This window comes from Trichoderma aggressivum (assembly GCF_033847375.1).
Source record: "Trichoderma aggressivum f. europaeum strain CBS 100526 chromosome Unknown scaffold_036, whole genome shotgun sequence".
Lineage (NCBI taxonomy): Eukaryota > Fungi > Ascomycota > Sordariomycetes > Hypocreales > Hypocreaceae > Trichoderma > Trichoderma aggressivum.
The window spans coordinates 226,081-238,969 of record NW_026946402.1 but is presented as its reverse complement, the minus strand read 5'-3'; the positions used below and the strand labels follow the sequence as shown (position 1 = coordinate 238,969).

General features: G+C 49.6%; 2 protein-coding genes across 2 annotated transcripts; one reads left to right on the top strand and one right to left on the bottom strand.

The window, feature by feature from the left end:
* Positions 1-1,454: 1,454 nt before the first annotated feature.
* On the bottom strand, positions 1,455-4,928 carry Triagg1_7865 (uncharacterized protein; the record flags this gene model as incomplete). Its single annotated transcript, XM_062902647.1, has 3 exons — positions 1,455-1,513; positions 1,582-4,538; positions 4,777-4,928. 3 exons carry the CDS (start codon positions 4,926-4,928, stop codon positions 1,455-1,457), a joined length of 3,168 nt encoding a protein of 1,055 aa, XP_062753198.1.
* A 2,900-nt stretch (positions 4,929-7,828) lies between these two features.
* Positions 7,829-11,752, top strand: Triagg1_7864 (uncharacterized protein; the record flags this gene model as incomplete). Its single annotated transcript, XM_062902646.1, has 10 exons — positions 7,829-8,408; positions 8,462-8,519; positions 8,577-8,679; positions 8,855-9,253; positions 9,448-9,524; positions 9,782-10,174; positions 10,235-10,359; positions 10,420-10,736; positions 10,788-11,240; positions 11,300-11,752. 10 exons carry the CDS (start codon positions 7,829-7,831, stop codon positions 11,750-11,752), a joined length of 2,958 nt encoding a protein of 985 aa, XP_062753197.1.
* Between the last annotated feature and the right edge of the window lie 1,137 nt (positions 11,753-12,889).

The window sequence follows — 12,889 nt, the reverse complement described above, 5'->3', positions numbered from 1 at the left end:
AAAGCCGTATAATGAGCACACGTCTTTTTTACGTCCCCCCCTTTTTTTTCGTTTCTATGTTATTGTATATATATATATATACCCATCACGTTTTGTGGAATTAGAGATTCTACATGGGATATACGAGGGCTAGACGTGTAAGATGAATGAGCTACATAGACATGATATATACCCAGGACATATGATGACAAAAATAGAAGATATTATCTCATACTTTGACCAACACTTGCAACATACAAAAGCACACAAAAGCTATCGTCCTCCCAGGCCAAGCAGCCCCACCAAAGTTCATGACAACTCCATAACCATCTTCAACACACAAAACACCAAGCAGCAGAAGTAAAAAAAGAAATCTCAATGCGTAATCTGGGAATCGAACCCAGGGCTCCCCGACGCTGCTCGGATGGCAACGGAGAATTTTACCACTAAACCAATTACGCCTAGGAGAAGAGATCGAGAAGACGGAGCCATCTCGGGAATCTGCGTGAACTGGGAATCGAACCCAGGGCTCCCCGAAACGTTGCGGATGGCAACGGAGAATTTTACCACTAAACCATTCACGCTGATTGGGTGATTTGTTGGGAGAATGGGCGAGTAGAATCGGATCTTGTTGGCTTGATGATTGGGGGGAGATTGGGAAGAGGGATGGATGAGATGTACCCTAGAGGTTGAAGATGACTTTTTGAATGATGGGGATTGTGTGAGGAGAGGGTCTGCGTGAAGTGACACTCTTGGTCGCGTTGTCGGATTGGACTCGGGCTTCGATGATGGTGTTTAGGAGGGGAAACACATCTTTTTAGTTAATATCAGCAACCTAGCTACATCAACCTAGCTAGACAGAGAAGGGGCAGCAAATATTGTTCTAGTTGCTTTTGCTTAGCACTGTGTTAGTATCAAGTGATAGAACTTCCGACAAGATGGAACACGATGCGAACTGTCACGAGTTGTGTTTGTACATATAGCCAAACTGAGCTGTCTCCTGATGGTATTCACATAATCAGAATTAACTAACAAACCAGCATGTAGTATACAGTTCATCCCAACAACAAAGCCTCGCTCCATCCATACATGCGTATTTGAATCTACACAACATTCACAGAAAAGAGGCACACGGTAGATAAATTCAAGAGGTTTTGTTACTAAAAGTCTATTCGGGCTTCTATGTACCCTCTTCCTCCTCTATAGCCCAAGGTGCGAGAGCTTGTGACAACATGGGGGTCCTCCATCCCCAGGTCGTGGTGTCCCACACTCGTCCAGGCCATCAATCTATTGAGAAGGCCCTCTCTATCGGCAGCCCGAGCATACAATCATCGCAAGAACGCATCGCAACTTTTCCGTTACCAATCCGTATTTTTCATCAATTAAAAACAAAAGGAAACATGGAAAAAAAATCCTCTAAGTCATCAAGGACTAGGCGTCATCGAGATGCCGTGATGTGGGGTATGTTGAAACGTTTACAGATCATCCTCGTCGCTGAACACCTCCTCACCACGCTTTCGGCGGGCCATACGGTCTGCAAGAAAAATATGTTAGTGAATATGTTCGTCATAACACCATGAGATGGTTTCGCAGTAGACTTACCCTTCTTCTTCTTTCGCAGCTCGGAAGAGGTCAGCTTGGCCTTCTTCTTGGTGCTAACAATCTTGTTGCCCATGGCATCGAACTTGTCCTCCTCATCATCATCGTCCTGCTTGAGACGAGGACCAGCGCCCTGGCCCTGGACCCAGTTGTGGCCGGAGGGAGTCATCTTGCCGTCCATGACAGCCCAGACTTCCTCAGTCAAGTCCTTGGTGAACTCGGCAGAGTGAGTAATGATGATGACACCACCCTCGAACTTCTTCAGGGCCTTGGACAGAGCACCCAGAGAGTCACGATCCAGATAGTTGGTAGGCTCGTCAAGGACGATCAAGTGGGGTCGCTGCCAAGAGCAAGCAGCCAGGACAGTCTTGACACGCTGGCCACCAGACAGACCGCGCATGCGGGAGTGAGAAACCAGCTCGGCATCGAGACCGAAGTTGGCGCAGTGGGCCTCAATCTCCTTTCGGACCAGAGGTCGGAACTGACCAGAGGCAAGAGCCTCCTTCATGTCGACATCAGCGACCATCTTCTGGTGAGAGGCCAACAGCTCGTTACGGGGCAGCCAGACGTTGTCGGCGGTCATCATGGGGACCCATCGCTCGCCCTTCATGCCGACGTTCTCACCCAGAGCGAATGAACACTCGTACTCGTAGGAGTTCTTGAACTTTCTACGGGCGTTGATGCCAATGACACGACGCAGTGTACCCTCGATCTTGAAGACCTTGTCCATGGCCTTCTCATCAGCCTCGGTGATGATCTTGTTGGCTCGGTCCATGGTCTCACGATCCTCGCCAGTCTGGAAACGCCACTGGATGTACTCGGAAGGAGTCTTGTCAAGGTGGTTATCAATGTGGGCAAAGGCGTGCTGCTTGATGTAGGCGATACGGATGTTCTCGTGCTGGTAGATCTCACCACCGGTGGGGATGAGCTCACCGCAGAGAACGTTGATCAGAGTAGACTTGCCGGCACCGTTGGGACCGATAACGGCAATACGAGAGCCGAGGGAGCACTGGAAGCTGATCTCCTGGATCTGGGGCTTGGAGGTACCGGGGTACTGGAAGGACATCTTGGTGGCACGCAGGATGGCCTTGGCCTTGGTCTTGACACCCTCAAGGAAACCGGGCTCGGGGAAGGAGAACTCCATCTCAGAGGCACCGAGCTCGTAGTAGGACTTGGCGGAAGGAACACGCTTGACGAACTCCTTCAGGTTACCACGGTAACGCTTAAGCTTGAATCGCTCGTAGTGAACGATGTGCTGGCAGACGTTGTCAAGGAAGCTGGAGTCGTGAGAGACAATGATGGAAGTGCAAGGGGAGGTGGTGAGGTAGTCCTCGAGCCACTTGACGTTCTTCACGTCCAAGTGGTTAGTAGGCTCGTCGAGCAGCAGAATATCAGGAGCCTCGAAGACGGCACGGCACAGAGCGAGCTTCATCTTCCAACCACCGGACAGGGCGGAAATCTCGCCCTGGACCATCTGCTCGGTGAAGCCGAACTCGTCCAGGCGCTTCTCGACATCAGCCTGAGAGACGTCGACCTTGGCCTCGGCAAGCTTCTTCATGGTCCAGTCGATGGTGGTCATCTCAGTATCAGCGGAGTCAAGGTCGTGCTCAACGAAGACAGTCTTGACTTCGCTCTGCTTGGGGAAACCCTCGACCTGCTCGTTGTTGATGGCACGCATGAGAGTGGACTTGCCGGAACCGTTGGGACCGCAAAGACCGTAACGCTGACCACGCTTGAGGCGGAGATGGGTCTGGTTGAGCAGAATCTTGGCACCGTAGGCAAGAGAAAAGGTGCAGTTGCAAAGGTCCTCGCCCTCCTCATCATCAGCCTCACCCTCCTCCTCCTCGGCGGCGTTGGGAGAAGCGCGCTTGCGGAGAGTGTCGATGGTGCTCTCGGCGTTGTCGATGCCGGTGATGACAGCGACGTAGGGCTTGAGGCTCTCGACCCAGACGGCGGACTCGCCCTCCTTCATGTCAATGAGCTGACCAGCAATGGCGGAGATGTACTCGGCAACAGGTCCCATCTTCTCGAGAAGGGAAGCATAGCGGGTAGACAGGACGTCCTTGAGCTTGCCAAGGACGACGGAGACGTCACCGTCGTTGCGAACCTCGGGGATCTTGCCGTCGACGACGTTACCGACACGGTACAGGGTGTCAAGGGCCTGCTTGGTCTTCTCACGAGCCTCGGGATCAGCAAGGTTGTCGAAGTTCTTCTGGAGACCTGGCATCATCTTGGGCAAGAAAGGAGCGACAATGTTGGGGTCGTCGACAAGCTTGCACATGTTGTCAACAATGACAGCAGACTTTCGCTTGATGGCGGTCTCACGCTCGGCGAGACCACGGTCCAGAAGAGGGACCATGAGAGCGAGGGTGGGCTCCTGGACCTCAGTAACGAAGGTGGTGGCACCGAGAAGGTGGACAGTCTCGGGGACGTTCTCAGGCTTGGCGATACACTTGATGAGCTCGGGAATGAATCGCTCAATATCCTTGTTGACGATGAGCTGGCAGATGGTCTCCATGACCTTGTAGGCGTGCTCCTTGACCTCCTTCTTGGTGTCCCACATGGCCTCAGAGACGACGGGGATCAAGTCGGGAACACGGTAGGAGAGCTGAGCAGGGGCGGTCTTGACAAGGGCAAGGATGAAGTCCAGGGCAGCCATCTTTTCAGGCCACTTCTGGGCAGTGCGGATAGACTCCATCAGGTGAGGGAGGGCGCTCTTGACAGCGTTGCCGTTGATGGCGCTGGCAATGGCCAGGACAGCAGCGTTAGCGGCATTCTTGACAGCAGTGATCTTGTCGCCAACAGCGGCAAGAAGAGTGGGCAGAAGAACGATGAGGTAGGGCTCGACGTTGGCGGCGACCTCAGAGTGAGAGGCGATGGCCTCAACGGCGATAGCAGCCTTCTCACGGGCGGTGGCGTCCTTCTTGTTGACGAGGGACTTCTTGATGTCTCCGATGATCCTAGAGATAAGCGTGTTAATGCCTTGAAACGCTAAAAAATTGATGTCGCACAGCTGAAAGAAAAACTTTTCAGGGGAGTTTAGCAGCCAAGGTGGCCACTGATGGAGGGGTAGGCAGGCCAACCCCGCTGTGAGTGGCGGGGCATTTGTTGCCAGGCGAGATAGGAGGCAAAAAAAAAAGTTTTCCCCGGCTAAAAAAGGGGACAACTGATCTGAAGTTGTTGCAAAGATGAACTTACTTCTCGGGGACAGCCTGGTCATCAATGCGACCGTTGAGGAAACTGGCGAGCTCTCCAGCGGACTGCTTAACGTCCGCCGCCTCCTTGGAGACGGTGAGCTTCTGGAAAAGCTCGTCCAGGATCTTGATGGACTCGGCACCTTCGCTAGGCATTTTGGCGGTGATGTTGAGTGTGTGTAAGAATTATAAGAGTCGGAGGCCGAAGGAGGGAATCGAAATCGATGTGAATCGTTCGATTTCTATTGAAGCCAAGGGAGCCGATGGAGGAATCGACTCTCGTATCGAGGCTTTTTTTTTTGTGTGTAAATTCGAGGGGGGCGCTGCTCGATGGGGAGGAACCAAAGAACAACTCGTCAAAGAAGGCGAATGGACTATCTGAAAGACAAGTCCAAGGTCGATATCAGTGACGACCAAAAGTAGATGAAAAAAAATAATGAAAGGAGGAGGAGGAGGTAAGATCGAAAGAGAAGAAGAAAGTGGGTGGGAGGGAGACAAGATTTAAAAGGCTGCGGCCCAAGTCCACAACTTTTTTTTTTCTCGCGGGGTGTGTGGCTAAAATCGGGCAGCCCAGAAGATTTTTTTTTGCTGCCCCTCCATTGGGCGTCTCGAGGCTTATCAGCTTTATCATGGCGCGCTAAGCCTCAAGAGGACGGCCACTACGGGAGCAAAGGCGGTGAGGAGTCTGAGTGCTGAGAATATCTTTAGTGGGAAAATAACATTGTGGCGGCCGAGAAGAAGAAATTCGATGCGCAGCGAAGGTTTTGCTCAACAGAAAAATTTACTAGTTCTCCTCCGTAGTGCCCATGGCTTTGGGAGAGTTGAGATATCGGGGTTTGCGAAGCCAAATTTGCATCAGACTCTGCTATCTCAAGCCCCCTTACGTTAGGTATCTACTTCTGGCAGCCGAGTTGAAGATATGCTTTGCTTGTGTGAATTTGCATGCAAAGTATCGGACAAGAGCCTTTGATTGGAAGCCTATTACTGCCGCACCCCCAACGTGGCAGCAAGCCGGTGGTTGGCTTCTCTATCTATGCCCTTTGGTGGAAGCTTCATCTTGGTGGGCGTCGAGGTTCGATGGTACTGGTCAACTCTCGCAGTCTTGCTCGCCAAAGCCTCTGGATGCATCGTCTAGTCATGTACGGCGCAAAAGATGGTGTGGGACGCCTCGTCCAGACTCCTGTGATCTGCCGCCACGCATTAATATAAGATAGATTGCCTGGCTGATGGCAGTCTCACACAGTTGCTCCAGCCGATGGCGCCCCTGCAGATGGAGTAGCAGCACTGCTACTCCAGTACTCCAGCTTATACCGGTAGCTATTGGTCCCGTTATCACTGCTAAGGTATTCACGAGCTGCTCCTGCATAAGAACCGAGGCGGTGTCAGAAGCTCTCACACCTCACCGGATTAGCCGGGCTGTCTGGCATGATATTCTGTGTCCAGTTCAGTTGCCCCTCGGAGGGATGAGACAGTCAGGCTGCTGCGTCGTCAGCGCATCCTGCCTCATTTCACAACCTCATGCCTGAATACTCCCTGCTTGTCCGCACATGCTCGGGGTTTCACACGATACGCTTGTTACCCTCAAGACCCTCTCGGCAACGGTGGGCCCGGCAGAAAAAAAAAGACCCTTCCAATAAACTCGGCCTGCCATTCCTGTCCGGCTTTGGCGCCACGTTGTCACATCAAGTTCGTCTCAGTGGCTGGCTCTGGGACGGCGTGGAGCAGCGCCCGAGACTAGCAGCCACTTGATGTTGTCTTGGTCTGTTGGACTCGACTCCCATCGTCGGGTTCGAATAGGTGCTGTTGATGTCGAGTTCGAGGCTTCACTTTTGGGTAGCGAGACTTGCATTCGGCAGCCAGACAATCGTGTTGCCAAATCACTAGATCCAATGCCTTGATCCACCACCATCGCGGGGCCCCAGAGTCCAGCCTGCATTCTCTGCTCCATGCGCATTAGCTGGGGGACGGACTCACCGACAGTCAGATGCGGGCTGGACGGAGCTTGTCCATCAGACCCGGACATACTTGAACTTGAAAGTCCGGCTTTCGTTGAGAACCGTAAAATGCCGTATTAGGGCTTCTTCTAGCACCTTGAGTGTTGAAGGAGAGAGAATCACCAGCGTTGACGAGCATCTCAGTAGGGTTAGTACTAACCTACCTACCTGCTGAGGTAGTTAGTAGTTCACGATGGAGGCAGGAAGGTACATGTACCTAAGAATGCAGGTGCTGAGGTGCTTCCTCCCCATAGAGCCTCCGTGCTGACTCATCTGGACGTCGATATCGTCCTTGATCCTCTGCCCATTATCTGAGTGGTCTGTGTTTCTGATTTCCCCCAAAGCACTTGGGTATCAATATTTCCATTCATTGTTTCGTCCTCTCAGTCCCTTGAAGCAAACAGTTGTAGCGGATGTGAAGCCAAAGCCTACTGGTTGAGACAAGCGTCTTCCTGTCTTAAATTAACCCACAGTAAGCATCTCTTCAACAGCGTTCCTCTTTGTCGACTCCTTGAACAGTTCACCAGCTGCCGCTTTGTCGAGGCCTTGACAACGAAATGAAGTGGCAATCCGTCTTTGCAACCGTCCAATGACATTCAAGATGTGCACTGATTCACTTTTTAGACCCATTGAAACAATATCCTCTTCCAAGTTCATTGTCATTCCCAATGCTGGCCTGGGAACCTACCAAAATTGCCCTTGTTACCTCTTACCTACGTGATCGTCTAAGCGCGTCTTCAAATTTCTTGTATGAGCTCCAAGAGGCCCGTTCATATCTCTATTTTTATCCAGCCGTGTGCCTCCGTGTTTGTCGCTGCCAATCAACGGATCCAGCCACCCGTCCAAAGACAATGATAGTGCATCGCTAATTCACAACAAGTCTTGAGATGGCAATAAAGCCATGAGCTCCTCCTTCTTTCTTTTAACTATCCCGTTAGTTTTTTTTTATTCGGGCCTAGTATTTTTAACGGTAAACTCCACTATACGATTTATTCTCGTTCTTCGGATGGTGCAACCAACGATTCAGAGAAACGCCAGTTCACATAATCATAATGGGTCAGAATGAACATTATTGTTGCAGCAACTCTGCCAGCTCCAACGACTCCACCGATCTTAGCAGCCTCCTTTAGTACGGATAAAATTGAGATTAAATTGCCGTTGAGAGATGATACGCCTGCTTTACACATTCCTTTATGGACAACTCCAGGCTGGAAGGACGACCCAGACGCTCGCAATGGCACAGACTTTGCTGTTCGGGATCATGTGAAAGACGTCATAAGACCAATGATGCTAGATACGGATAGGGCAAAGAATCCCACCAAGTATGCCGTAAGATTTGGCATATTTCCGGGCCGTTCTGATGGACGGTCATGTACCTCGCCTACCCGATCGGCAGAGCGACTCATGGCAACCCGAGATGATCCTGGCGGCAGCCTGACCGGAAGAGATCTTACCAGCACGCTCGAAAGGCCGGCCCAAAGAAGAGGGCTCCATATCGATGATTATATTGCTGCTCAGTCCTCCAATACGATGCCGAACGATGGGCCTCAAGAACGTGACTACACAAAAGCGTTTGACGAACTCCTAATCGAAGAGTTCTGGCAAGGATGCCTCTTTGGAGACATGACTATGGATGAGGGGAGTGAATAGATGGTCGTTTGCGACGTGTTGATGCTGACCATGAGCAGCTCCTAGGTGGGAACTATTTCGAGATTGGTGACTTTCAGAGCAATCTTAGCGGACCAATAGACAGGTAAAATGACATGGCTCATCATATAAAGAGATGGAAATGGTAACTTACTTATTACAGCCTGTTCTCTCGAGAGAAATGGGACCAATCTCCTTTGGGCGTTGCAGACGTTGGTACCGTATCTTTTCGCCTTGACGGAAAATGCCTTGATATGGAAGTCGAGGTAAGTTGTTATTATCTGCTACATAATAGCGGCTATTTGGCTAATCACAGGTATTGGCTCTCAACAGTGGAATGATGAGGTCTGGAACTGCCCCCAGCCTGCCCTTCAAATGGCAACCAAGCTATTTTATCAAAATGATCCTTTCTTCAAAGCAATACTTAATGTGGGCAACTAGTATAAGATCCCGGAGACTGCAGAAGCAAATCCTCAGAAGGCAAAATCACCAAATTTCAAGATTGAGCTTCGAAGAGACAATAGTGAAGCGATAGGCTATCGACACAAAATCAGACCGTCCGCAAAGTTTAACCCAATGGAGCTCACCTTTAAAGTTTTAGAGAGCAGATTGAAATGGCGAATTGCCAGTGCTCATTACGATGTCGAATCAACTATAGGAAAGTTTGATGCAGAGACGGCGTTTGCTGTGACACGGTTCAACCTGTCCAATCCCAACAGTTCGATTTGTATTGATCTTGCTGCAGAGGTTATTTGGCAGCTTTTGGCCGTCCAGCTAAGTTCTTCAGAGAAAATCATGGTCAGCTGGATGCTTGCGGCGACGATGGTGCACGAATTATGTGTCGGTAAACCCCCCTACTCTTATCGTTCTCAATGCAATTTAAGAGAACATATTTACTAACATCAGCATTCGTTGTAGCATGCCATCGTTGAAGCAACGCTTTTATGGATTCGGCATCCTCGCTATTTTAGGGTTTCTCATCCTGCAGACATTAGATTTTTGCAAGCTACTTGAGAGTGATCTATACCCATCAGCGCCCCATTATCCAGACATTGAACCATATTATGGAGACGATTCGAGAAAAGAAATTGGGGAAGCTTTTGAAAGACATGTGCGTGGAATCCATCTCTTCCCAATATGAACAGGGTGAAACCAGAAACATACTAATAGGCCACTTGTGTAGGTTTTGGGGCATGGTCCATATCCAATGACGCACTTGTCCTTTTATAAACCAATGTTCCTACTGTATCACGGCGGCCTCACATCTTCGTTCGACCAGAGCGAATTTTACCCCCGGGATTCTTGTAAATACGAAGTACCGGCCCCGTACGCAATATGTGAGCAATCATTCACATTCAACTCTCATAGCATCTTTCAAAAGTTCTTCACACAAGAGTTTTGGGATACCACATTCAAAAAGTATGGTTCGGCAGCTCTGAGAAGCGTTCCAGACATCCCCCAAAGAGTTGCCTGGTTCTCAGCCGTGGAGTCTACATCATTTCACACTTCCCTCGGCGATCTTGCTCTTGGAACCGACGAATTTCGGGAATGGGTCAGTTGTTTCATCCTGGAGCTGGAAGCGAGCGGTCAAAAGGTCATCGCGCAGTACATCAAGGCTCTGATTTATGACGCGTGGAAGTTCCCGATGCTTGCCAAACGTTTTGTTGAGATTGCAGAAAATTGGTACCACAGAGGTGAAAGACTGGCGGCACAAGCTAGCAAAACGAATATGATTGCATTTGAAGCAGGCATCTTCATCTTGTATAAGAATAGGAGGCTTAGTTCCAGAAATAAGAGACAAGAGGTAACAACTTTCTATAGGCAATGGCGGCGATTGAGAAGCCACAAACGCATCGAACCCGATGAAACCTCCATATCATTAGACGAAATGTCTGTGGATCAATTTATATCAGCTATTACCCGTGGAGAAAACATATACGATGACCGTATTGTCAAATCACTCATGGATTTTTCTTAGTTTCTACACCAAGAGCTGTGTATTCAAGAAGCCATGGTAGCTCAGCTATACGAGCTACCTATTGGATGTTGGGAACACTACCTCGAAGGGATCCCTGGCCACCAACTCATCTGGAGAGTTCAAAACAACAAGATCATCACCCAGGTAACAAGGCTGCCTGGAGACCTCAATGGGCTTCAAGCGCATTTGCCGTCTTGGAGAAACGAATGGCAGGCGAAGATACTGTCCTGGCTTACCTCATTTCGAAACATTTCATACCTCATCTCCAAAGATGCGAGAGCAGTGCATGCTAACTGGCGGGAAATGCTTCATACGGTGCCTATGCTGCGCAAGTCAAAGCGGAGGGTGTGGGAAAGATGATACTTTTTGGCGAAGCGGGCGATGCTCAACTTGAAGGGCGACCAGCTTGCTAAGCTGGAGGAATTTAAGCAGAGATATGCTCGAGATTTCGATTTGAACTCGTACAAGATTGTTTTACCAAGTCGGAATTCAAAAACACAAGGAGTTGCTGAGAAATGGGCAGGCTTACTGGACAATATTGTGGAGTTTGAGCAAGATGAGGGCAAATTGATGGAAGATCTTGAGCGGGAAGAGTTGCATGCCCTCATTTCCACGCCAGATGCTGCTAACCCTGCCACAGCTTTGGATCCCAAGCTTATAGGAGATTGTCGATCACGACACCTTCATCAAGCAATGGAAGCCGACAAACGAGATGAAACGAGGTTGCGATTACAGCGTGCAGATTCGTATCGCCAAGGGGTCGACAAAAAACTAGCTTCCACGAGCATAAGTCGGCGATACCAGCTACAGGAGGCAAAGCACTTTAACAAGACTCATTCGGATCTTAAGGTCCGTGAACCACAGATTACACGAGCTCTAATGGAAGATTATCCAGTCCCATTCGTCAGCTCTGGAAACAAGAAAAGAGAAACTGGGACCTCTACACCACTGGATTTGACATCCTTGGAGGTCCCGTGCCAAAGAAGCGATCCACTGATTCTATTCAAAAGATCAGTAGTCTGTCGGAGCTGATGGCTGAAGTCAACAAGGATACCAACCATAATGTCTACCTTCCAGCGGGGCGTATTCCGCAGCCGATGCCCCGAGTGATTCAAATCTCTGGCGATGTTCTCAGTGAGCTTGCGGATTCTGTCCAACGAGACATGGACATGATGGATATCGATGGCGAGGTATTCAAAATGCAACAGGCAAGAGAAACGTTTGCGTCCGAGATACAGAAGACGATGAAAGGACACAAGGAAACGCTGTCCAAGGCAAGGGAACATCGAGTGGCGGCTCACGAGCTTGCTCAGCAGGAACGGGATAAAGCGGCTGAAATGCAACAGGGTGGCGGGGAATAGACTGGAATAGAGCATGGCTAGCATCATTACGCGAGTCTTATACATCACATGTGTCAATGTCTCGGAATTGTTTTCAGCTGATGCGTCATGGAGTCGTATGGAAGCGATGCAGCGCTGCCCCCCCTGCTCACAGCTAGCCCAGCCTCGTGGCAAATGTGAGGGTTGGCGAGCAGAGCTGAACTGGAAGGAAAAAGGAAATACGAATCACAGGCGCTTAAATATCGAGCTTGGGCTCCCCAGCATACTCGATTACTCTTGAACCACTCAACACCACATTCTATACTCCCATCTGTACTACCCAACGATTCAAGAAAATATTTGGATATTTCTACCAGTTGCAGCCATGAAATTGAACATGAACATGCTAATTATCACAAGCATGCTCACTGCCAGAGCTGTTGCTTATGATCCTTGCCCCGGGGAGCGACCCTTGGAGGCTTGTTGCCTTGATGTTGGTGCCATCCGAGGAGTCAACTGCCACTCTGGTAAGCATCCATCTCCCTATGCCTAAAACCTCCCAGACAAATGATACTTTTGTTAAATTACAAGATTTATAGCTGAAGGAGGCTACCAAAACATCACCGACTTTGAAGAGGAATGTCAAGGAGATGGAGCGAGGGTCCCTCACTGTTGTAGGGCTCGTATAGTAGTACGCTCCAACTGAATCAAACTCCAGAAGAGTTAATGCTAACCTACCATCACATAGTTTGGCGTTTTAATTGACTGCAAAGTCACCATGGGAGCTGACGAGTAGAAAATCTGTGATGCATCTAATATAGCTACTTGTGTTTTGGTATTACGGGGCAGGCAAAGGTAAATGAGACGACGTGGTGGGCTAGGAACTTGTTGGCAGTCTACGTATCCCAATGAAGCGGAAACCTCACGAATGCTCAGATATGCCCAGATAATTCAATAGCACTAAGCTGATGGTCCTTTATCTCTCTTAGTAGAGCGTTTCGCTGCAAATGGATTGAAATGTATGTGTAGTGAGGTGAGAAAGCAGAGACAGAAGCTTTGTGCAACGTCCACCAGTAGCAGGAACGCACAGAACCATCAAGTGCTGGCAAATACGACCATTCTAGGACAACTTGGTATGACTCGAAAATTGATAACTGAACGGCTTTTTTCCAGATTCTC